At 47.7% G+C, this 26,494-nt stretch overlaps 2 protein-coding genes across 3 annotated transcripts; one reads left to right on the top strand and one right to left on the bottom strand.

Moving 5' to 3' along the window:
* The first annotated feature begins 194 nt into the window (after positions 1-194).
* Positions 195-4,317, top strand: CHRNG (cholinergic receptor nicotinic gamma subunit). Its single transcript, XM_042820998.1, has 12 exons — positions 195-240; positions 503-642; positions 761-805; positions 955-1,064; positions 1,151-1,306; positions 1,645-1,742; positions 2,430-2,633; positions 2,911-3,025; positions 3,312-3,426; positions 3,659-3,863; positions 3,934-4,067; positions 4,150-4,317. The coding sequence occupies exons 1-12, from the start codon at positions 195-197 to the stop codon at positions 4,315-4,317; spliced, it is 1,536 nt and encodes a 511-aa protein (XP_042676932.1).
* A 3,332-nt stretch (positions 4,318-7,649) lies between these two features.
* EIF4E2 (eukaryotic translation initiation factor 4E family member 2) lies at positions 7,650-26,070 on the bottom strand. 2 transcript variants are annotated; one of them, XM_042820923.1, is made up of 8 exons: positions 25,963-26,070; positions 25,300-25,414; positions 23,953-24,087; positions 21,984-22,088; positions 19,000-19,152; positions 18,771-18,907; positions 10,653-10,730; positions 7,650-8,135 (listed from the first exon to the last, which is right to left on the bottom strand). In XM_042820923.1, the coding sequence occupies exons 1-7, from the start codon at positions 25,980-25,982 to the stop codon at positions 10,685-10,687; spliced, it is 711 nt and encodes a 236-aa protein (XP_042676857.1). In that variant the 5' UTR covers positions 25,983-26,070; the 3' UTR covers positions 7,650-8,135; positions 10,653-10,684. The 2 variants fall into 2 exon arrangements, with proteins under 2 accessions (XP_042676857.1, XP_042676858.1); XM_042820924.1 differs by lacking the exon at positions 10,653-10,730.
* Between the last annotated feature and the right edge of the window lie 424 nt (positions 26,071-26,494).

The following is a 26,494-nucleotide window of genomic DNA, read 5'->3' as shown; positions in this document are numbered from 1 at the left end:
CAGCACACTTCTATCACCCCACCAGCACAGAAGGGGAGACGTGGGTTGTCACTCACCCCTCCCTTATCCCTCATTGCTGCTGAGAACAGCTGATGGGATCAGGGACAGCTGTCCCATCCCAGTGGGCGCCAGGCCCAGAATGCTGGTGCGCAGGCGACTGAGCAGAGCCCCAGCCCTGCGCCTGCAGCTCCAACATGCGCTGCTCCGATCTCCTCCTCCTCGTCCTCTGTGCCCTGCCAGGTAAGGTGTGCCCACCCCAAGGAGAGGGGCAACTCTGGGGAGAGGGGAGGCTGAAGAGTCCCTGGTGTCCCCTTCCACCACCTTTTCCCTGGGGTTTTGTCACCCATGGGTGCACAGCATTGTGTGCTGTCCCCATGCCCTGCTTGCACACCACCGAGGCTTTACATTCACCCCCTCCCCATGCACGCCCCCAGCCATATCAGTACTGCCCCAAGGGCAGCACTAAGCTTCCCGTCCCCTCCCGGGGTGCCCCCACCCTAAGGCATAAGCTGCAGGAATCAGGAGGAGAAGCTGCTCCAGGACCTGATGACCAACTACAATCGCCACCTGCGCCCAGCGTTGCGTGGGGACCAGGTCATTGACGTCACCCTCAAACTCACCCTCACCAACCTCATCTCTCTGGTGAGACTCCCTCAGCACTATGGATTTAGGGTGCTGGGATGATGCTGCTGGAGCTGGGTGGCGCTGGTGGGATGGGATGGTGGAGCTAAAGGTGCCTCCCTCCTTCCTTCCCTGTCAGAATGAGCGGGAGGAGACCCTCACTACCAATGTCTGGATTGAGATGGTGAGATCTCAGGCAGGACACCCCCTGATTACCCCTGATGGCAATTTGTGGTGGGCTGGCACCATAACCTACACTCCTTGTTGTGGATGCTCCTTTTGGGGCAGCCCCAGGGAGCATCATGACTCCCACGCTTTGCTCCCCTTCTCCAGCAATGGTCTGACTATCGCCTGCGGTGGGACCCTGATAAATACGATGACATCCAGCAGCTGCGGGTGCCCTCTACCATGGTTTGGCTGCCCGACATTGTCTTGGAGAACAAGTGAGGCCATGCTAGGGTACAGCAGGGACACTTTCCCACAAGTGGTTGGCCTCACTTTGGAGTTGAACCTGCTCTTTTCCCCCCAGCATCGATGGGACATTCGAGATCACACTCTACACCAACGTGCTGGTGTACCCTGATGGCAGCATCTACTGGCTGCCCCCCGCCATCTACCGCAGCTCCTGCTCCATCCACGTCACTTACTTCCCCTTTGACTGGCAGAACTGCACCATGGTCTTCCAGTGAGCACAGCTTGTGGTGTTGGGGGTGGTCCCATAGGGACAGATGTGAGATGTCCCAATTTGCTCCACAGTGGGCATCTTTCAATGAGTCCTAGAATGGGTGAGTGCCATTGACCTGGCACCTGGCTAACCATGGGTGACAAGAGACACGTTTGCCCAGTTAAACTCCCATATAACAGGGACAAGAGTGACCGGCATGACACAGTGTCACTTTCATAGAACAGCTTAGAGGGGAATGGATCTCAAAGACTGTTGAGTTCTAACACCTCTGTCGCAGGTGGGGTTGCCAACCTCCCCTGCTATTTTCTCACTGGTGCCATCCCTCTGCCCCTCTCCAGGTCCCAGACCTACAGCGCGAATGAAATCAACCTGCTGCTGACAGTGGAGGAAGGCCAGACTATAGAGTGGATCTTCATTGACCCTGAAGCCTTCACAGGTAACCCCACGACCTCCCCATGGCATCCCAAGGACAAACATTCCAAGGACAAGCATCCCACTCTATGATGCCCCACAGCCTGCACCAATGCCGGTGGCTGCTGAAATCAGGCAGAGTCAGAGGGCGGGGGCTGTTAGCAGCCCTTGCCATTACACGGGCACTTAAGTTATTAGTGGAAGAGGGAGCAGGGGGGGAGAGATTTGTTTTACCAGCCCCCCCGGCTCGCAGCACTCACCACTTGGCAGTCCCTCCCGGAGAGCTGCTCCTGGCAGTTTGATTGATGCTGGGAACGTATCTGTCACGGCCAAACGATGACGTTTTCCATCACATTTTAATTGCATATTGAAGGAACAAAATGCTTTTTGGGCAGCGAGATTTATTTTTTCATTACCGGCCCAAGCTGCGATCTTGATTGGGAAAAATCTATCGCTCCTGCAGACAGCGGGGGAAAACAACGTGCCTTAATAAAGCGTCACGCTCGGCTTCCCCACGGCTGCCTGGTGGCAGGGAGATGGGGGACTCCCAGCCCTGCACATAACTCATCCCCAAAGGGCTGCAGGTATCCCCTCCTACAGCTTCCAGGGGAAGCACCCTTCGGTGCTCAGCTCTCTATGGTGGCTATGACCCTTTCCTCCCACCCGGTGCCACTTCAACGTGGGGACTCATGGTGGCATTGCTGCATGGCAGAGAATGGAGAATGGGCCATCAAGCACCGCCCTGCACGGAAGATCATCAACTCGGGGCACTTCACCCCAGATGACATCCAGTACCAGCAGGTGATCTTTTACCTCATCATCCAACGCAAGCCGCTCTTCTACATCATCAACATCATCGTGCCCTGCGTCCTCATCTCTTCTATGGCTGTGCTGGTCTACTTTCTGCCTGCCAAAGGTACTCTAGCTGGTGGGCACAGAGTGCAGTAATAGGAATGTGGGTTAGTGGGCATGGTGGTGATGGGTCAATAGCTGAATTCAATGGTTTTTGTGGTCTTTTCCAGCCTTAATGATTCTATTATACTTGGGATTTGAGGTGGATTTCTGGGCATCTTAGAGTTAAGCTCTCTTGTAGAACTTGGTTGGGTCAGTGCTGGGGCATGGCAACCCCTTTGGCAAAGCAGTGTTATGCCCGCACCATTGTCCCCCGCCAACCTTACCCTTTGCTTTGTCAGCGGGGGGGCAGAAGTGCACCGTCTCCATCAACGTCCTTCTGGCCCAGACTGTCTTTCTCTTCCTCATTGCCCAGAAGGTGCCCGAGACCTCCCAGGCAGTGCCACTCATCGGGAAGTAAGTGATGCAAGGGGATGGGGAGCACCACGCCAGCAGGTCTCCAGGTGCCACAGGCACGTGGAAACCACCTCCAGTCTGCCCATACTCTAGGCAGACAGGGGAGAGGGAACCAGGGCTCACAGACAGCTACATCCCATCCCTCCATGTGCAGGGCTGGCATAGGGCTATCACGTGTCCATGTCCCCCTGCTAATCTCCAGTTTCTTTTGGTATCAAAATGGACTTATCACAGCTTGTAATCCAGTGGTTGCACTGCCTGCTGAGGCCCCATGTTCCCTCCCCAGGTACCTGACCTTCCTCATGGTAGTGACAGTGGTGATTGTGGTGAATGCTGTCATCGTCCTCAACGTCTCACTGAGAACACCCAACACTCACTCCATGTCGCAGAGGGTGCGCCAGGTAACTGTCTCCATTCTCCTGCCCCGTGGGAAATGGGGTCAGTATCTCTGGTCCCCCCTACAGACTGGGGACCCCTACACATCCCCAGGGGACCATACAGAACCACCAAGCTACTGAACACTGGGGAGCAGTAGTTGCCCATGGGCACCAGTGTACCCTAATGGGATGCTCCCCAGCGGGGGGAACATAATCACACCTGGGCAATTTGGGTGGGTCATGTCCATGTTCCCAGGTGTGGCTACACCTCCTGCCCCGCTACCTGGGCATGCACATGCCAGAGGAGGCCCCAGGGCCGCCGCCAGCCACCCGGCGACGCAGTTCTCTGGGGCTGATGGTGAAAGCTGATGAGTATATGCTATGGAAAGCCCGGACTGAGCTTCTCTTTGAGAAGCAAAAGGAGAGAGATGGACTGATGAAAACCGTGCTGGAGAAGATTGGTGAGTGAGTAGCACCTGGGCAGGGATGTGAGGCACTTACCAATGCACTGAGTGATGCTGGGTCATGTAGGACGTGGCCTGGAGAACAACTGTGCGCAGGACTTCTGCCAGAGCCTGGAGGAGGCGAGCCCTGAGATCCGGGCATGCGTTGAGGCCTGCAACCACATTGCCAATGCCACGCGGGAGCAGAATGACTTCAGCAGCGTGAGTTGGGGGCACGTGGCACAGAAGGGGGGGGGGGGGCGGTGGGATGGGCCCTCATCATCACCTTGGTATGAGCCAACAGGAGAACGAGGAGTGGATCCTGGTGGGGAGAGTGATCGACCGCGTCTGCTTCTTCATCATGGCTTCGCTCTTCGTGTGCGGCACCATTGGCATTTTCCTCATGGCTCACTTCAACAAGGCGCCTGCCCTGCCCTTCCCTGGCGACCCGAAGACGTACCTGCCCCCGTGACAGGTCCAAATGGCAGAATCCGGGGGTCCCCAGACCTATCTCCCAATGCCAACAGTGGTGACTGGAGCATGGGGTGGCTGTGGTAGTGCTGAAAGCAGAAGTAAAGCCCGTGGTGGTCTCACAAGCTCCTGACCATCTTTGTACCCATTGGTGTGGTTACTCTCTTTGGACAGCCCTGGCATGACCCTGAGGGTTGCACTTAACTGGGGACAGGGACGGTGCTACAGACCTTTAAGCCACGCAGCACTCCATGGAGGCACTGAGGGGTGGGAGAAGGGGGAACCAGAGCAGAGTTGGGCATCTGATGGGCCATGCACTGCAAGATCTGCCAGCAGTGAGGTTCACATTGCCCCCCGCAAATCCACAGCCTCAATGCTGTGGGCAAATGCAGGCCCTCGTATCCCCACAGCCGTGGTGGCAATGGGGCAGCAATGGGGCCACAGGTGAGAACAGGCAACTCCTCCTTCCACTTCTATGCCAGCCACAGCAATTCAGCTGCCGTTGCTCCCTGGCAAGCTCCAGCAAGTGGCTTTGAGTGAAAAGAACAGAGCACCCAAATATTCTTTGGGAATGGTGATATTACAAGCAGCACTTCAGTGCCTCATCTCATGTACTGAGCACAGTCCTTTCCCCCTGCCCCCACAGTGTCACGTCCCCTCTCCCCCCGCTCCTCCCTGACCCCTGGGACCTGCAGCTTTGTCCCTGCTGGCGGGGGTGGTGCGGGAGCCAGCTTGGGAATGCTGGCAGGCAGTACATGTCACCAACAGAGAGGCACAGCAACGTGGCCTCATTTTGCCCCTGTGCCCCCGTAGCCATGCACATTGATGTCCTATCACCAGGCCCAGGGTGGCTGGAAGGATGGGAGTGCCCTGGCCAAATGCCGCCAGCCCTGCGAGGGACAGGAGCTGATCTCAGCTGCCTAAGCCATAGCACTAGGCACATCCCAGCCCCTGGGCTTTCTCTCCCTAAGGAGGTGCAGCATTGATGAACTCTGGTGGAGGAACACTTTGCAGGTCACCCTGCCCAGAGCTTGCACAGCATGTGCTGCAAAAGGGAAAAATCTCCTCCAGCCCAGCACCAACCCCAGGTGCATGTGCCCCATCAAGAAGCACTAATAAGGGCAACATCTCCCCCTGCCTACCACTACTCACCTGCTCCACCTCCAAAATCAGGGATTCTTTTCACCTCTTTCTGAGTCAGGAAGCAGTTTTCCTCCTTGGTTCCAGATTGGAAACACCCCATAAGCTCCCACCATTACTCTCTGAACCCCCAACTCAGCCATCAGCCCCCACTCCAGGTGGTTTACTCAAAGGCTGCTGCACAGAGATCTGGGCAAGCTTAAGGGTGGACAAAGCCTCGAAGATGAGAGCAGGGAAGGTCATGACTCAGCACAGATCTGGGGCTCCTACACAGGCTTGCTTCCTGAATGAAGCTGTGAAGCCCTTGCTCGAGAACGACAGGTTCCTTCCCCTCCCAAACAAATTATGACCATCTTTTCACCACTCATACTAGCAGGACTCAGCTCACTCCTCAACTAACAGGAACCAGTGCCTGGGTTCCTCCAAATCTCCACAGTGACAGCAGGAAGGAAAGAACAGCCCCAGGGAAGGGCTCTTCTGCATTTTCCTTGCAATGATTATTTAAGGGCAAGCACAGCAGGACTGCAGTGTTTTCAGATTTAATAGCAAGCCTGCACTCATCAGCCCAGCTTAGACACAGGGTATCAGAGGCAAGAAGTGGGCGAGTACATGAAATAGCAGAGGTGGACGCGATGCACAGCTGGGCAAAACAACAGGACTAAACCCCTAAGTGATGTCATCTGCAAGGAGCTAAATGCACTGTGGATGAAAGGAGCCTGCAGCTAGTATTTCAGCCTTGCCTTGCAAGGCTATTTTTGCTTAGATTGCTAAAATGTAATTACAACTAAATCCCCCTAACAAATACCAGAGAGCAGCAGGGGAGAGCTGTATTTAAAAGGAATTTTAAGTAGCAGCTGTAGTAGTACCTGATCACAGTGGGGAAAACAAACTGCGCCTGAGAATGATCATTTGGTTGAAAGCTGGTGGAAAACGAGTGGCAAGAACAGAAACAGGGCTGTGGGGTCTTAAGAAACACAAAGAGCGATGCCACAGTCAGGGAAATGGCCTCTCCCCCCTGCCCAGGCAGATGCCAGGAGGTACAAGCTGCATGGCCGTGGGGAGGTGGCCGCAGGGGGCAGTTAGTCATCGCTGTCACTGCATTGAATGCTTCCAGAGACCACCTGGGACCGAAACCCTCAATGCAGAAAACAAGCCCTTCAGAAGATTGAATTATTTCAGGCTGTCTTCTCTGCTGGTCCTGGCTGCTTTCAGTCTAGACTTCAATAATAACATGGAATTTGCAATTTGAAGACATGAGGCTGAAGGTCTCCCGGGCCCCAAGGCCAGAACTTGTCCCAGACACAGGTTGCTGGTTCTGCAGTCACTCCCGAATAGGTCTCACTCCCTTCTCCTGGGGGATTGTGCAGAGAGCACAGGGCAGAGGTGTGCCCCAGCTCTGGTCGCAGCCTCCCCCTCAGGCCCATGCAAAGGCTCTATTAAAAATGAAAGGCAATTGTGCGATTCCCTAAGGAAGAGGGGAAAGGCTAAAGCTGTTAATGAGTACAATTAGTGTTGTAGTCAAGCAGAATCAGAGGAAATAATTAGCTCCTATTGTTTCCGTGGCATCTGAATTGCAGCCATGCTGGCTTCCCAAGCAGCAACACATCAGTCCAGCCTTACCCCAGAGCACAGGAGACAGGGGGTCACAGCTTCCATGCAGCTCCAAGCAGCAGTCCAGGCCATCACCCTCTTTCACTACAGCCACTGGAGTCCATTTCGCAGATGGCTGGAGACTCACAAACAACAGCACACCCCAGCCCAGCTGCCTCCAGAAGCATGCACAGCCCCACATTCACCCTCTCCTGATGGTTCTCCAGTGAGATGGCTGGAGTACAGCAATCAAGTGACACCAAATACCTCTTTGTCCTAGTTTATAGGCAGCTTGCAGCCCTCTCCCAAACATGGAAGGCTGGGTGCAAGGCACTGCTAACCAGGGAATATGAAGAAGCAAAGACAAAGTAATCATCTAATTCTTCAAATGAACCATTGCACTACTGCGTGTCCACATAACTCCCCCAGTACAATGAAGTTTGACCACCCTGGCATTCGGAGTGCTTTGCTGCTGCAGGGCTAAGGGTCATGGAGGTGGTTAGCTGAGGGAAAGATGGAGCTATCAGAAACAGCCCTAGGGCTTCACCGCAGACTAGAGAAGTACCACGTCACTATTTTAGACAAAGCAGAAGAAAAAAAGACTGAAAGAAACAAAGAGACCCAATAATTTATTGGCAGAGCTGAAAGTGGGCATTTGAAAACCATGGGGCTGACTCTCAACTGGGAAGCTCCTCCCAGCTGCAGAGAGATTTATAATACTGGTATCCCTCAGCGAAAGGCTCTGACATCAAGGCAGAATCCCAGAGATCCTGCATGCCATGTACAGAAAGAGAGGAAAGTGCTGCAAGATGCGGCCCCAAGGGCACACTGCTAATCAAAAGGTTGGCCTCCCGCCCCGCTGCTAAAAAAGTTTGTGTATGACAAAATCAGCCTCTATCATCACCACTGCTGGAGGGCTTCAGATGGATCCTTCCTCCGAGAAGGAGTGCGAGAGTGGCCCATGAGTCCCTTCAGAGGTCAGAGAGCACTGGTGGAAACCTCTCAGTGCTGTCAACACGGAGAGAGGAGCTTAGTGCCAACTCTTGTTCTCACAATGTGATTTTTGTGTTTCGAAAGCTTGAATTATCCCTGGAAAACAGAGGAAAGAAAGAGGTTAAATATGTGCACTGTTCAGATCCCAGCACCCCATGATCCCACCCACCATGGCTATCAGTGTTGCCAACCCAGCCTGTCACCCAAATCAACACTTGTTAAATCTCCTTAGCAGATCTGCTTCCTAACTAGAGACTTTCCACCTGAGCCAACCTGCTGCTCCAGAACACAAGGAGATCTTGCTTCATCATCACTCAAATTGGGAAGAAAAAGGTATTACCTCTTGTTGTCAAAGCATACAGTAGGCACTGCACATCTCCCTGACAGATTCTGGGATTTAAATTGCAAGATCTCTTTCTTCTCAAATATTTATCCTCATGGACCTCCAGGTCCAGTATATTTTGTTCTCATTATCAATAAGTTCACTCTTTTAAGGCAGGAGAGACCAAAGGACTATTTAATCTGAAAATGACAGTTCCCCTAAATTTAAATAGGAGAGTCTCCTCAGCAGCTTTTACTCACATGAGTACAGCCATGGGGCTACCAACAAAGCAGTGCTGGTCCACCACCTTCATTTGTGTAGTCTTGCAGGACGCAGCAGTGACTGAAGATGGGGCAGATTACAGAAATTTGTATCTGCTTACTGCTAGCCTGTGAGCAGCAGTAATAGGCAAAGCATATTTACTCATCAACAGAAAGGTATTGGTTTGTTTTAGTTTGTTTCCTTTCTTATCCAAATGGAATTAAAGGAGATGATGATTATTTTGGGAGAATGGGTTTGGTGCCTTCCCCTAACCAGGGCAGGACAGTAAGTCGCCCAAACCGAACACCCAAGGATGCCTGAGCACACACTGCACCAAACTGGCACAGCTTTGCTGAAGAGTGAAGGCAGCTCATAGCTTCAGAAGCAAGGTGCTTTGCAGGACTGTAAAACCCTGTTTAAAGCCTTGAGCTAGGTTTGTGCACTGCTAAGAGCCACATGGCAGCTGTAACATCACAGTGCATGCTGGAGCAGCTCCAGGAGGCAAGCTGGAGGAGCAGAAGGAAGTCAAAAATACTCTTCAGGAGAGTTAACCAAGTTATTCTACTTTTACTTGACAGCAAAAACCATGCTGGAGGCTATCTGTAGAAGACTGGGGTTCACCTTTGTACTTGCAAACAAAGCAGGCTGTGCTGCCATCTGGGAACACGATTCAGAATTCATTAACTGGATTCCAGTTAATTTGCAATAGCAGTATGACTTTTCATCCCACAGTGTACTTTCACCTGTGCCATCTACCCCAGGAGGATGGCACACTCTGGTTAGCTCTTGAACAGTTTTTCCATCTTTTGTTTTCTCACCATTATCACAATGCCCCCATCCCTCTGCTCATCACTGCTCTCCCTGGTTAGCACAGGTAACTCAATATAGTGGAGAACTAAATCAAATCTGTCACTGTCTTTCTATCCACTTGGCACACATACTGCCTTCTGAGACTGGTATTTAATGAAGTGAGGTGGTTTTCTCTTCTGGAAGGTCACCTGAACGTCCTCTAACAATAAAAATACTGCTAAGTGCTTGTGAAATATTTTGTAAACATTGATCCTCACAAAAGCCCAGATCGTGAGGAAGGAAAGACTTCAGAGCAAACTATGAAAGCACTGCTTGTCCAAAACTGTGGAAGGTGGTTTGGGAGCAGCGGGACTCCCAGCAGCTCTCCAGAGCTCAGCTGTGTTGGAGCAGCTATATCCCATCACAAGGTGGGATTCAGACAATAGATTTGCTTCTCTCAGTGGGTTCCTCTGCCCTGGCGCTTGGCAACACAGCAACCCCACTTGGCTACAACCAAACACAGCCCCCACCACAAGGCCTCATGCAAGCCCTTTTTAGAGAAAGTGCCTGCTGTCAGGAAACTGGGCCCTAGAGGGGAAAAAACAATCACAACAGCACTGAGCTCACCTTGCCTATTTTCTCTGCACATGGCTGGTTGCCATTACCAGAAGTAGCAGGCAGTTTCATCCCTTGGGCCACAGCATTATTCTTATTTCTAAATACAGTAGCTACTGTGTCCTTCCTGAACAAGCTTTTATTGACAGACTAATTTATTCTGCCCCAGCCTACTGACAAGAGCAAAGGCATGTATGCCAAGCTCTAGGCACCTCTCTCAGCATCCATTGCACAAATGTGCTCAGCACTCATTTACCACTTCATAGCTGCTAACAGACAACCCTAGGCAGCAGACCCAAGCTGAAGACATACCTCTCAGCCTCCTAGGACCAGGTCTGGGATACAACTGGCTTGCACAGTGGAAGGACACATTAACAAAGCAGCACACAGCACTGCAACAGAAAGTGCTGAGTGAACGCAGACCACTGTGAACGTTGGTGCCTTTGGTCACAAAAAACGCACCACAACAACAAACAACCACAGCTTTTTGATCTTTGGGAAAAAGCCAGCGGTGGAACCACCACCTGGCCTACAAGGCAAGAGGAAAACGTGCCAGACCGTGGGAAGAGGGATGGAAGCTGAGAGGTATGCCATGAAGTCACATAGGAAGAAAGATGAGGCCCTACCCTGGGTGTGACAGAGGGGGGGGAGCGTTCGATCAGCGGCCACTGCTGTTCACCAGGCCATGAAACTCCTCCCAGGCCCTGGCAAGCCAGAGGGAAAAAAAAAAATGAAACAAAAAACAAAAAAACAGCACTTCAGATCAAAGGCTTCTTAACTTTTAACAAGAGCAGAAACATTCAATGGCGTTTGAAAGGCACTCGTCTTCAGAGAGCAAGGCAACATTCTCTGATAGCCCTAGTGGATAGAAGCATCCTTAAAACCCAGCCAAACATCTGACAGCGCAAGGCAGCTTTTACGTTCTGCACAGACACGAAGCGTTCCCACTGGCTGCCGGCGATATAGGCACATTAATACCCAGAGACAGGTATGACCTTCCCAGTCACAAATGGAATATCCATTTCCTATCGCTAATAAAATAGCCAGTGTTTTGTATTTCTAGAGGATTATCACATTCCTTGGCAGGTTAAACTCAGCTAGCTTCTGGCCTCGTGCTTCACCACATCTCTGCAGTAATCCCTACAATAGGGTCTTCTTTTAATGCTGTATGGCTCAGTTAATAGGCCAGTCCTCAATCAGGCAGCAGAATCCAATTGTTTATAGAAAATCTCACTTCCTATTGTAAACCTGCACCGTTAATAACAGCCCAGTAAAAACGCCAGAGCTATCAGAAATGAAAACGTTTTCAAACAAGTTGGAGGGACAGGCCTAGCGCTGCATTCCCTGGTGGAGAATGTTACTGACGTACAAAGTTAGCAGACTGAAAAATTGCTGTCTGTTTTACAAAGGCACCATTCTGAAAGCCCCTCTCAGGGAAATAAAGAAACGATGCTGAGGTTAATGTGAGCATGACTACTATCTTCCAGGATCAGAGACATCAAAGGACCTCATCGTTTTTCATACGCAGCTGAACAGTGCTGGAGGCTACAGCACATGCCAAGCCATTCACCAATCCAAAGTTCCACAGAGCCAGAGGGACCCTAAAGGGAACGCAGGTCAGCCATAAACCCAGGCGGTCTTGCTGAGTTTAGCTGCTAAGTGCCAGCCACACCTCACATCCTGTTTCCTGCACTGCCTCATCAGGCCACTGCAACAGACAGGAGAGTACAGAGATGGAAATTCCACAGCAGTTAGCATCTGTGCCTAAAATGGACCCTCAGCCTGGCTGCTACCTGTGCCTCACAGTCAAGCTCCTCATCAGCATTTGCAAAAGCAGCTCAGCTGTCACATGCTCTTTCCCAGCAAAGGCCCAAATAAACAGAGAATGTACCAGCAGAGTGAATGTCATGGGTACTGTGAAAGACTACATCACAAGCAGGCAGGCTTGCTGGGGACACAGCAAACAGGAGCAAGAAGCTTGTTACCACAATGTCTTCCTTGGAATTTGTGACACTACCTTCCCGTAAAGCAGGATGGCAAATCCCTCTTTGAAAGGGATCAGAATTCACCTTTTGAGAATCCCCAGGAGCACAAAAATCTTCCTGATCATGACTAGGATGGACAAGTAACAGTCATCCACAGGAGTCCCAAAGCTACATCTAATCTCTGAGCTGACACTCAGACACTTTAAAGCAAAGAAAACACGAAGAGAAAAAGCAGACAGCAAAGGTGCTGTAAATGCTGCAAGGACAGCTCTCCAGACAGCTGGGGTTCACTAGCACATCAGTCCTCCCTCAGCACTCAGTTGGGAAAGTGCAAGGCAGAATAAAGTGTAAGTTAGCACAAGGTCTTGCTAAGGGATCTCACAGATGATTGCCACAGATGATTGCTGAGGTCAGATCTGCAATCCAGCTTGACACACAGCTTTGTCAGAGACAAACCCACCGGTGGCTCATTCTAAACAAGGCACCAGCACAGGCTCCTAAATGGGTGCGTTTCCTCCAACTCTCCCCTGATAAAGCCTACACAGAGTACCCTGAAAGGCCACAGAAAATTGCCTGTCACCCAGCCAGTGCACAGCACCAGAGGCTGCAGATACTCTCCAGAAGAAAGTTGGGTGAAGACAAACTTGCAGCCACAATCCTTCCCAACTACTGAACACAAGTTGGAAAGCCACCCACGTCTCCAGCCTCATTCCAGTCTCTGCCTTCATATCCTCCCTTCAATCTCCCATTCCTTCTACTCCTACCACATCTCTACTACCAATAATTACATCTCTTTGCTCTCCTGCAGTCCCCCTCAAACCCACAGCTTCTGTCCTCTCCACAGAAGGGACACGAGGGCAGATTATCTGCCTACATAATCAATAATGTACTACCCTTTCAAACCAAGGAGTTCTCAGTTCCAACATCTCATAACATCACACACACAGTCCTTCAGCTGCCAAGCCCTCCTCACACACAGAGAAAAGGATCTTCCAGCCAAGAATTTTTAAGCGAAGACCCTCATACATATTATACTGCTAATTAATCCAACTATCTGCTGACTTGACTGAAAAAATCCACCAAGATGTGTCTGCTCTAATGTACCTAAACTGTGCTAGCAGAGCAAACTGCTCTCCATTTCGTACTGAACGAGGCTGCCAGTTAATTTTGTCTGGCAGAATCTTTATGACCTGTGATGTGCCAAGGGCACAGTGCCAGAGAGTCTAAGAGGTTATTTTTATGTATAGACATTTTTAGTACCTTAGTGCTATACTGTCTGTGTGACAATCAGATACTCAGTGAATTGATCTCCAACACTTAGGTTATTCCCACTGAACAGATGGGAAATGGAAACATTAGCAGGCTAAATAAAGCCAGCCAGAGCTGCTCCTCCACACTCATTCCTGACCCACAACTGTTAAGTTTCCCACTGCCTCCCTCACTCCCAGGGTCAGGATGCAAGCAGAGCTCCCTTTCAAGTTGAAGAAAAAAAAAAAAAATACATGCAAAAAGAAGCCACCATCACAGACTTCAACAAAAACGGGAAGAACAACCACAGCTGCTTCAAGGGACTTTCTAAATCTAAACTGTGAAAGCAGCACCAGTTGTTTTCTCAAAATCCCAGCAGTTCCCCTTCGGTATTTTTCAACATGGCTCTGCTTCCCTACCATCTCCTTCCCCAGATAAAATAAAAAAAGGAGATAGAGAGCTCACAGCACATGCTGCTCTCACAGCACTCACCGAGGTCTGTGCCTTCCACCAGTCTGCATGCAACCTGCCAGCACGGCCACTGCTCACTGCACACTGCACACATGGTGCCAAGAGCAGCACTGACTCTTCTGGTGCTCCCCACACTCTAGCAAAGTGCTTAAAGGATTTATCCAAAGCCAACCAGGAGCTCTGTGATAAGCCCACAGGCCAACAGCTTTTAAAATATAAATATCCAGGATATTCTTGTAGCTTGAAATAATCCTTTCGTTTAACAGGCAGTATCCACAGCTAAGGCCAGTGGGGAAGCCATCACAACTATGGAATCAACATATCTGAACTGACCTCCTTGAAAAGAAACACGAAGTGGATTACAGCAGCTTCTTTGCTAAGAGACAGGCCACCAAGATATGGGAGCCTTTTACACAGTCACAGATGCTTCTGAAGAATTGACAAAGAAAAAGGCAGTGAATCCATCACTTCAAAGCCTGAGTCTACGGAAGTGCTCTTAACTTGCAGCACCAAGAAAGGTTACTGGAATTGGAGAATGGAGTGATAAATGGATTAAGCCAGCACTGCAGAGCCTCAGGAGAAGACGACAGCTATCAGATCTGGAACCTCACTGCTCTTTTTTGTCTTTTATTCCTGTTCTTTGACTTGATGGAATGAGAGTGAAGCAACACAGCCCTCTAGAGCTGGCAAGATCCAAGACAACCCATTACTCCATCGACAGGCATCAGTGTGCATGGGGCCCATTTGCAAACTGAGCAACTTTAGACAAGGTACAGCTGAAGACAAAGACGACACAAATAGGACAGCACCACTGAAGAGTATCAACTCCTAATGTTCCTGGAAATTAGCAAGCAAATGGAACCTAGTGTTATAAAAATGTGAAGTTTACATAACAAGGAGACTTCTCACCAGCACACCATCACCATCTTACTGCTTCAGAAACACTCATCTGGCCACACATTTACCACTTCCCCTGAGGATTTTTTCTGTCACGTCTCCCTCGAATTCAAGACTGCACTGCCCACTCCACCCCCACTTTCTTTCCTTTCCTTTCTTTTTTTTTTTTTTTAAAATCTTTAAAACACAATAACCTTGTTCCTGCATTCTTCTTACTCTTATTCCCTCCCTAGGATTATCTGCTTGCTTCCTAACTAAAATATTGTCCAAGGCCATTTCCTCCAACTGCCTGCAGTGAAATGAACCCGGTGCCAGCCCTATTAAGATCAACTATTCTTCTCATTTACTCGAGCCATCCCATTAGTTATCAGTAGTGACTTTGAAAGGAACAGGGAGTTTTATACCCTGCTCAGCTCTCACTGCAGCAGGCACTTACAAATAACTGAAGCTTTGTTTTCAGAGAAAAAAAAAAAAAAAGTAGCCTTGCTTTTGAGCTGACAGGACGATCCATAAAGTCACACAGCAACCAAAATATTTCCAGACCACTCAGCTCAGTGGAAGTTCACAGTACAGCTGCACAGCGAATGCCTGGTCTCTCCTGTCACATGAAGCAATGCTGTTCAGCTCTCGTGGGTATCCTGGATGGTGCTGCGGGTGGGAGCTCTCAGCACAGGAGATGGTCACTGACCACACAGGTATCAGCAAAGAAAAGTAAGGCTGAAAACCCCAGACAGGGCAGGAGATATGCTTTTCAAAAACAAAACAAAAAACAACACACAAGAAAACACACCACAAACCACAGAGCATACGCTCTAAAAAGATTTGTTTTTCCTTAATTCCAAACCACACAGAGTGCTGCTGCCCATAACCCAATGTCAGTGCTGAGCCACATCACTTCCAAGGTAAGAACACTGATGACAGAACCTTTTACACTGTCCACTTCAAATGAGTGCACCTCTGGGAAGGAACAAAGAGAAGCAATCTCTTCCCAGCTACTGAAAGAAGGCAGCTCACAAAATGTGGTGTTCTCAGGTACTGAGTGAGCACTGTAACGTCTAAGGTACTATAAATCCTCTGGAATTAAGGAGAGTACAAGAGAATGCTCGAGCTCTTCCAGTAAGATTGGTAATTAATACAGACTAGGCCGACCCTTCCACTTGCAGGGATTTAGGCAGCTTGTCAATATAGCAAGCAAGAGAAAGGATGAACATGTGAATACTGCAATGAAAGATCTGCTTATCTAGCTAAATGCACAAGTCCCACCACTGTGAGCTGAAGGGACAGAATGCAGAAGAGCTCTTTGGAATAACTGTGAAGCAACAGATACTTTTCAAAAGCAGCCTGGCAGTGCCACCACCTTCTGAAACAAAGGAGGCTGCAGCCTCACTGACAACTCATGAAAAATGGTGTCTAAAAACAAGTTAATATGAAGTGCAATACCACAAAGGGAATATATAAAACCTGAAACACAGTGCTCAGCTTCCACAGCGAGGGGCACACTACCAATTTCTACCAGAATGTTCATTTACAGTGTGTCAAAAGCTAATCCAGGTCAATTCACTACCTGAAAGTCAAGGTTTTGAGAAACGCCTGTTCTTTTCTTGCTAAGCATGCTCCCTTTCCCAAAGCACAATCAATGCCAATCAAACCCTGCACACGAGCAGAGCTCTAGAGGAGAGATGCAGCCCATACAAATGAAAAATGCCACAAGCTCCCTTAGAAAGGCAGTCCTGACAAAGCCTACAGCATGGCTCTTCCATTAGAGCCTTTCATAAAACACAGCCAGAGTGTGAATACTGAGCGCTGGCTAGAAAGCCCTCTCGAGCCATAAATCACATGGTACATGCACAGCATAAGTGGAGTTTATTCATGACGGACAGTATTTCAACAGGGCTTGATAGATGGCCGAGGAAAAGGAGCCAGACTTTATGGAGGATAGAACTAGTTACACAAGAGATTCTTCATTAGTGAGAAATCCTTAATGACACGAAGCTTAGCCAAGCGGAGTCAGCCTGAAAGCTGGGGCTGTCCTGCTCTTCTCTGTCAACAAAGCAGGCACCATCACCTCTGTGCAGCTTGCTGCCTGCAACTCCTCCGTGCTAGCACTGATACTGAGCAAGAAAAGCACAATAAGTCAGTCCACGCACCACTACACAGAAACTCCAATGACAAGCAGCTCTGGTCTGGATTTACACCAGCACCATTAGAAGGAAATGTTGGACTGCACTAAAAGCAGAGTGCTGCAGCTCAAGCAAAGCAATGGAAAAAAAAAAAAAAAAAAGTTTCATGACACCCTACATGATGGAAGGTTAATTGCTCAGACCTACTCCACTAGGACACCAAACCAACTTCTGACAAACACTCCTACCCACAGAAGGGTATGTGGGAGACAAGCCAGCCTGGTTCTATTTAACAACTGCTCCCAACTGCAATCTGAACCACTAAATTTGATTCCTCAAACACCTGTTATTCTTGGACAAGCTCCTCTTGCACCATACATCAGAAGAATAAAATGAAACCTATGCTACAGAGAAAGAGAGGACAGCCAACACGGTTTGATAGACTACAGTAGGGAAATAAGACCGTGACACCGGATGCACCATCACTCCAGGACTGATGCCTGCCTGAGCAAAACCAGACACAAACATTGCAACAGCAGCACTGTGACCTAGGAAGTGCTGATGGGGATAGCTTATAAAGGAAAGGCCACATCACTTCCTGTCTCAACTTGCTACACAAACAAATATCAAAGCTGCAACACAGGCTTGGGATACAGCTTTCCTTACAGAGTCTGGGAGAACAGAACAATCTCCTTCCTCACATCAGAAAGCCGCAGTACCAGCTTGCAGTCATCTACTGCAGAACACAAGCAAAATATCCTGGAAAATGTCCACATGAGCACTTTGCTACCTCATAACACAGGTAGAGAGTTGATAGTGCCCTCTCCTGGCAAGAAGGACATGAGAAATGTTACTGGCAAAAATCACAAGATTTCAACGTAAGTAGGAACTTTCAAAAACACCAAAGCATACTGGAAAAAGACAGGGTTTAAGAACAATAATTTCCCCTCTCCTTCTCCTTCCCACACACACAGGCAGGAGGGCCATGTGGAGCACTAGATGCCTAAAGGCAGTTTAAACAGACTCATGTATTATTGCTAGTGACTCACACCCCAAGTCAGGTGCTACTAGTAGCTATATTTCTCCTAAAAGCAGGACTGAGCTCACCAAATTCTCTGCCAGCACACCAAAGAGATGGTGTTTATGCAGAAAGGACAAGCCAGCACAATGAAAATAAGTCATGAAAGGTACTTGGACCCTGATTAAGGTTTGGACAAGAAAAAAGCTCACTATCTTATTAATTTGTTTCACTTCTTTCAAGTGTTAATTTAATCAATATGATCTAATTGGTGTATTGGTTCATAACATATGTCAGGAAAAAAAGAAAAACTAAGTAATTCACTCTAACCAATTCTTGCACATGCAATTCTCTGTCACACTATGGGAAATAAAAGTCACCCTGAATGGCCTGGTATGGTAAGCTGTAATAGGTTTATTTAAAAATACAGTTGTCCTCTCTGTGTACCATGATCTTCTAGTCTTGTTAAAGACCCTCTGTCACCAGGGCCTGGAAGACTTAATATACGACGTTTATTATGATTAGAAATCATTTGTACAGCACTGTAAATTCACACAGCTCTTTCCCAAGAACATTTATAAGTCTAATGGCACTATAAATCCCTGTTAGCTTCCGCACTTTATTCCCTTGAATCTCTATTTATTCTAATGATCTCACATTCCCCCCCCTACACTGCAATCTTGTGTCTGAATATATGAAGCCACAGTCCCACTTTGGGCAGCCATCTCCCAAGTGACAGGCTGGGTGGATTGCTAACAAAGCCCAGGACTATACACTTCAAAAAGAACACTATTAGAACAGAACGAACCTAATAACAGCACAATAATGACACAGACATTTAGCTTTCAAAGCACACTGGCAACAATCGCCGCTGTTTGTCTTACTGTTCGCACCGAACAGCCCCGATGCACACGAGCAGTTCTCTCCATTCCTGTGATCTGCATTAAATTGCTCGAGCACGCATATGCAACCTGCAGCAGGCCCTCCCCCTGCCACCATACGTACTTGATGCTATCGGTGTGTGTTTTATATTCCATGATGGTGTTGGGAGGTAGGTTGAGCACTCTTCGTAACGTGTCGCGTATCCGGGCTGTCGTGGCCTGGTCGCTGGCTGTCTTGTTCCATATCGAGATAATGTCCTCCTACAGAATTGCACGTAAGGAAGGGGTAAGCAGATGGCATTTTCTGCAGCCCTGCCAAATGGAAGCATATGCCAGCTCTCAGAACGGCTTACCTGGAATCGGACAGAGACGACTGCCCCACAGATTTCTTCGCCCACCATAAACTGTTCTCCAAGCATGGCCAGAATGAGATTCTCCCAACATCGTGACGCTAAGCCCTTTCGCAGACGGATAATCCATTTACCACCATTTTTGTTGGCATCATCCTAGGAAGATGTGCAAGAAATCAATTTGTTTTCTTCTAGTAATTTTTCTGCTTCCCACACAACAGCGAAGCCATAGACAGTAGCAGATATTGATTGGGTGGAGCACCAGGATATCTGGAGGTATTTCAAAGCAAAAGCATTTCACTGCTCCCCCATACAAGTGGAGAAAGAGGAATGCCACTTACTTTGAATACCAAGTATTTGAAACAATGACTCTCAACATCCCAGAGGACACTATACACTGAAGGCTTGAACTCTAGTATTTTGATCCCACTAGTGAAGACTACAACAACCTATCCATCTGCACACAGAATCGGAGGCAAGAACCCTAAAATTATTCCAAACTCTAGCCTAATTCCACCTTTGTTTAATCCCTTGTATACGTAGCTCTCCTCATTAGAAGAGGAAAAATCCCTTATCACAGAACATGGAAGGCAGGGAAACAGTTTGAAAAAATCATGTTTAAAAGTAAGGGGAAAGTAGGAACACACTTTCCTTCAGCATTTCCAGGAATGAGCTCACATAGCAAGTTAACACAGAATGCCCTTTCTCTGAAAGCCACTGTCATTATCACAGATACAGATGAACTGTGCTGAGCCAAGGAAATACACAAAAATCGGGAGAAAGGAGAGGAAAAATTTATGCTAAGTGCCTAACCCATCACCTCAAAACTGCAATTCTGTATGTTGAACTGAAAACTGCTACAGACTGCCCTGCTTCACAGAACACACAAGCACATCAAACAGCAGTTCTTCCTTTGTGCAGAATTCTCACTGTGGCATTTCCTTGTAGCTGGAAACTCTTAAAGGGAAACAAACTCCATCCAAAGCCCACAACTGAGAAGTAGGAATAAGTCTGAGAGGAGGTGGCAGTTAGGAAGGGAATGAACAGAGGTCGAGGACAGAAACAGAGAAGAAAAGAGTTTGTAGAGAAGGGTATGACACAGAACATCCCTGGCCAAATAATTAGCAATCCCGTTTGCCAAACTAAGTTACACTTCAAAGGTGCTAGGCAAGACAGCCCAATCCATCTTAATGGAACAAAATTAACTTTATTTTAGCTATAAAGCTAAAGGAAGCTATAAAGCTTCCTTAGAACTTAGAAAAACTAAGCATCTGTGTGCTCTCAGAGAAAGCAAATGCCAGTGAAGCAATCCTGAGCAAATGGGAAAATGTCAGCACAAGAGCAGCACTCACCAGACCCCCAGTCTTCATGTAAGTGTTAGAACCCATACTGCAAGGGGAAGGTGTGAGCTCTGAACAAAACTCAAAGCATGAGAGCAGCCACGTGCAAGATGAAGAATCCAATCAGCAGTAGTTCTAGGAATGTGGTACATTCCCATGAAATGCAAAGTGCTTTCTGATTAAGCATCCTTGTTTTCCAAGTTGTGGACACCCCACTCTAAGAATTAAGTTGCCCAGAGTTCAGCCTTTGGATGTTGGATTTAACTCCTCAAACATTCCACACTGACTTACAGCAGGAAGAAAATAAATTGGTATAGCTCAAAACACCTTAAGCATTGTTTAAGAAGGTTCAAGGCTAGAAAGAGAATGGTCATTGGGAAGCAGATGCTGTTCTGTGTGTTTTACGGTTATTGTTAGTTTTCTTTCAGGTTAAACAAGCTTTGGTTCAGTCAAGCATTTCATTTCCCTTTACCGGAATAATAATGATCTGCGGCCCAGAAAATCACATGGGAACATTATGCTTACTGCTATGACTTTACCCAGAAAAGGCACAGATGGATACTAAAAAAGATCAGAACTACATATATGTACACATGCTCACAGAAATTACAGTAATTAAGCTTACTTTCAAAGAGGAAGGAACATAAAGCCCTAAAAAGAGTAGCAAAGAGAAGGGAAGCAACAAGGGCCTTTTTCCACAAGTACAAGAAGGCAACCCGAGCAGAAATAAAAAGAGCCTCTCCGTCCTCATCTTGAAATGGCTACAGGGAAATTCTCTACAGAAATTCTGCTATCATTAACTTGTGGACTCTCTGGTGGACACATTATCAGCGCAGCTGATCGAGAGCTGACTGGAAGTCCAAAGAGGGTTAAGCGTTTTATATAAATTGTATTTGCAGTAACTGGCTATAAAACACCTTGCTTAAAATAATTGCCAACCAGGGTCACATATAAATTTCTCAGGACCAAGCAGCATAATTAGGTACTGCAGAGCAACACATAAAATTCTCATATTGCAAATGGTATTGGTCATTGCTGGAAGCCAGCCAGGAACTGGAAGAATGATTTGTTGGGCAAAGATTTTTTTTTCCTCTCTTTATACAGATTTGGACAGAAATGAACACATGCAAACCAAGTGCTTCGTAAAGAAAAAAGGTGAACAAAAGGCTAAGTATTCTTTCCATTTCCTGTTCTGTGTACAGCTGTAGGCTTTTAAGCATGTGCATCTCCTTGCTTCTTATTTTCTTACTTCTACCCTCATTGATAGGTTCAGTCCCTTTTAGAGGAAAGCTCCACGCTGCTGCCATAGGACAAAGGAATAACAAGGGGTAAAAGTTAGTATGCAGTGAGCACAGAGCTTATCTGGGCTACCCTTTTTACTGAGCTGCAGGCAACACTGCCCAGAGGTATCTTCTGGACCCACAGCAAGCACAGCTAGAAACTCCCTTCATCTGCCCTCTTCCCTGCCAGAACATCACAGAGCCATGAGGTTCCACAAAACAGAGTTTTGAGAATAAATTTACAGCAAATTCAGAAGAAAAAGCTGAATCCAAGAGTGCCATTAAGCAACGAGTCTCTTCTTCACAGAAGGTTTCCTCCATCATTCTCTGGGGAAGTATCAAGGCAGACATGAGAGTTCCAACTCACCTCCCACATGGGTTTGATGCCCTCTTTGAAAAGATGGAAGTCACTATGGCCTGTCAGGTCCCCAGGACGTACCATGTGACTGTAAAACCTCCAGAACTGCTCCACCTGCAATGACATGAACTACACAGTGAGGCTGCTCAAACTGTTCAGAGCCCTTTGTACAACAGCTAGCCAGACACACCTTCCCCTTTTCTCTTTATTTCTTGTCATGAGGGTGTTTATTAGGATAGCAATAGGATCAGAGTTTGGGTGCCTACTTCTCATTGGCTCTATCAGCAAGTGACCACCTGGAACATTCAACAAGTGCCTGCAAAAATTATTTGGTGCAGTCTGTGCTAAGACAGCTTCTGCTCTAGAGAACAGTTGCCAGATTCTAATGCTCAAACTTTAAATCAGTGGACATACATCAAGTGCAACAGCTGCAGCCAAGCCTCCTTGCACTACAAGAGAACTCATTCCTGCACCAACCACTGTTCTCAGCGCTAAAGGAGACTGCAGAAGCCTCCAAATCTGACATATCTTGGATTGATTTTTACTGTATCCAGATTGTAAGACAACAGAAACATTCTGGTGCTGCTTTAAAATCTTTAGGCGCCACTCAGAGCTTTTGTTTAAATCCCTCTTATTTCCCTTTACAGCCTGCTATGACATTCTGGCCACTAGAAAAATACCATTTTCCATCATGCCACCCCCCTGTGTCTACTTCAGATAGCCTGGCCAGAACTTGTAATTTTTAAAAATAAAACATCTATTCTTTTAGATTCTCTAGATGAAAAAGGACTTTAGAGAGGCTGGATCTTTAAAGGAAGGCATTGGAATTGATTATACTAATTACCACATTTTAAGAGGACTCCACTCAGTAAGACCACAGCTATTAATCAGATCAGCAGTGAAGCTGGAAGGGTTAGACACCATCCCAAGTACTCATCAGAGACCTCGACGACTTGGTCAGCACTTGGAATTCTGCTTCAAACTCTGATCTCTGCCATCCACACAGGAATTTGCTTTTATAGCCAATATAATTATGAATCAAGGCTGAAATGGGGTCAGAAAATCTATTTCTGCAAGATAATTTCTATATTGCATTTGGATGTAAGTTCTCACAATGAGTGCACCTGCCCTCTAGTGGTTAGCATTTAAAAGCTTTGAGTTAGAGCTTTCTATTGAAAAAGCAAAGGACAAAGTGAACCCAGGCTTCACATCAGACAGTCCTTCCTAGAGCTTATTCTCCCTTCTTCTTTAACAGAATTTGGAAACAAATCTTCTGACCAACCTCCTTCCATCCTACCTGAATTCTAGCATTTCCAGCCTACAATATCAATCAATTTTTCTTGTGTACCTCAAGATCTTAACAATGGTTTTACATTATCAGTACCATAAAACAACCCAATGCTGCCCTTCTAGTACTTACTTCATTCTAGGAATAAGCAACCACAAACAGCAAAAAGGTAAAGGAAGAGCAGTTTGCCTTCCAACCAACTTCACTGCAACACCTAACTGCACCTCAGTTATCACTTCCACAGCAACAGTAGACACCAGGCCAACAGCTGCTCACACACCAAGCATACCAGATAAATGTTCTTGAAACACTCTTTGTGGTGCAAATATTGGGGGGTAGGGGGAAATAGCTGTACAATCATTGCTTCACAGCTCTTCCTTTCTTCTCTTGCTCACCTGTTTCTCTTGCTCACCTGTTCTCTTGCTCAAGTTACGTTGCACCTAGCAGGTTACAGTTACAAGAGTTCTCACCATTCTTCCATTATTATTCAAGCTGTCTAGCATGGGGCAAAAGAGAACTGCTTAGGACATGCCATTTGCTGTAGGCAGTTCAAGAACTCACCTGTAAGTCCTCTGCTCTCAACAGCAGAAGTGCAGCATGCATGTGTATACAGTCAATGCACAGAAAGTAAGCCAGCCACAATGACTACATCATGCCCCAATGATACAAGCACAACAGAGATATACTCACCGAGGCAAAGGTGCCAATCTGTTTGATGTTCTGTTCATAACTCTGTGAGCTGGTAGGCCTCCCAGGTGTTCGTCTGGAGTACCAGAAAGTGTAATTATACTGCAAGGGATGCTCAGCTGGTCCCGGGACAACTGCCTGCAGAACAAAAAACATTGCTTATCTCTAATATGCTCCTCTACAGCAAGAATGGAAAAAAATATATTCACAGCATCAGAAATGCACATGTTCCCATCCTAAGAGGGTGTAAAACAAACAACAAACCGTAATTTTCACTGAAAAACGCCATTGCTGCTAGTTGTCTGACATGGACCATTAGGCTAACAGCAGCTGGTTATTTCAAAGAGTACTAGAAATTTGCTGAGTGGGGATGGTTAAGGAAATAACAACTTAAGCTCTAAGAATTGTCACATAAAAACAAGCCACGTAACAATCAAAAACAGCATTATTAAGTTTACCTTTTAATTCCGTACTGTGACTATCTCAAAAGAAAATGACAAACTAAAAATGGCAATATCTTTTTCCAGATGAAGAAAAAATGTCATTCTTCCCTACAAAGAATAAAACTCATTTATACCAAACCATGATTCAAAAGCAACTACAACTCATTGATGACTGCATCTCTCTCAAACAACCGACACCCCCAACACTCTGGGAGGATTATTCTGTCTTCTAATGAGTGTGAAAAGAGGTTAACAAGAAGTTATTATCCAGGAGTCAAAACTGACATGACACGAGATGAGGGCTTTGGGGCTTTTTTCCACTTGCTGCAGGAGTAAAGAGAGCTTAAGTCTCTATTCTATTATTGTCTATGGCAAATTTACAATGACTGCATTACTTCAGACACAGTAGTATAAGCACAAGATTTAACAAAAAAAAAAACCAACAAATAAGCACAGAATCATAGGAACATAGAATCATATCCACCTTCTCAACACAGGAACACTGCACTCACTGAGATCTTAAGAGTAATGTCAATAACAGGACAAACACAGCTTGTAAGCCAGCTGAAGGCCACCACTCTTCTGTCAATTACTCCTTTCCCCACATCCTCTTCCAAATTTTGTTTTCAGGGATCAGGGAAATAAAGCTTCATTTTTTCTAATCTAAGCAAAAGCCTGGCTGCACTTAGATACAATTGTGAAGGAAGCACTCACCACCCAGATTATGCACCTTCATTCCAAACTGAAACTTCAAAACCAGAGTAACACAGTTCTTCTGCCATCTTCACCACAATAACAAAACATAACACGACCACAGTCCTCCAAGACATTTTCTTTATCCTTAAATTGAGAGCTCTAGAACTCTCACCTCATGCCCGGTGAGGGAACACAGCCATCAGCACCTTACCTTCCTCTTGGTGGTACTCTGTGGTTTCTCTCGATCATTCTTTTCCTTCTCACTGTCTTTCTGTGTGCTATTCTCCTCGTTCTGGTCATGGTCTCCACTATCATCATCTTTCAATCTGGTAATGAAAAAGAACAGTGGCAGTGAGCGTTATTTTTTGGAGCTGATTAGTTTCAAGCCAAGCAGCAGCAGCCTCTATTTATACACTCCTCCCGCTAGCAGTGCCACCGGTGGTTAGAAATCTACACTTGACAGCACACACAGACTCCTCAGGCACATGCAAACGAATTCAAGCACTCTGTACCGGACCACAGACCCAATGCAAAAAAAAACCCCACCGCGTGGACCCCCAGATCTGCAGTCAGCAGCCACAGAGACCCCACCGCAGCTTTCTGACCCTTTCCCTGGCTCTCCACAGCCCGAGCCAGGCGCGGCAGCCATCACCCCCTGCACGCCTCAGGGCTCCCGGCCTGCCCCACTCCCTGCCGAGGGCAGGAAAAGCCGAGCGAGAACAGTGGCCAGAAGGCCGGCCCGTCCCACGGCGATGCCTTCCGCCAGGGCGCGGGGCCGGGCCGGGAATGGGAAAGGGAAAGGGGCTGCGCGCGGCGCCGTGACTCATCGCGGATGGAAGCCGCGGGCAGAGCCTGAGCCACACCGCCGACTCACGCGTCGAATTTGTTGTTCATCGTCGCTCGCTGCCGCCACCCCCGTCCACCTCAGCGACTTCCGCTTCGCCGAGTCCGCTCTCCAAAGCCTTCCGCCACTTCCTGCGGCGACAGCGACGCCATGCTCCCCGCCCCGGCATCGTGGGGGCGGAGCGCGGCGGAAGTGGAAGAATGACACTTCCGGCCGCCATCTTGATCACTTCATTCAATTGCTTGGGGTGGGGTGGTGACGTCTCGCAGCTCTTGGACCCGTTCTGCAGCACAGAAATGAGTATTCAAGAAGGCAAATTACGTAGACTTTCATTTAGGAACTCGTAGTGCCCGAGACAGCTTACACTGCAGGATGGGGGCTGCTGAGTCAACTGCATTTTGCCTATTACAGTGCCCGAGTAAGGACAGTGACACGTACAAGTGCAGATGCGTGCATTTCTCACCCTTCACTTGCAGATACACCATCATGTGGAGGGGAGGCCATCATAAAGCGCTAGTTGTAGCATCTGAGCCTGTTATGAAGAAATCTGTGGTCGCTTGGA

This window comes from Centrocercus urophasianus, unplaced genomic scaffold (genome assembly GCF_019232065.1).
Source record: "Centrocercus urophasianus isolate 14NV4802_14NV808 unplaced genomic scaffold, USGS_Curo_1.0 seq_19, whole genome shotgun sequence".
Lineage (NCBI taxonomy): Eukaryota > Metazoa > Chordata > Aves > Galliformes > Phasianidae > Centrocercus > Centrocercus urophasianus.
This window is presented reverse-complemented; position numbering and strand designations above follow the sequence as displayed.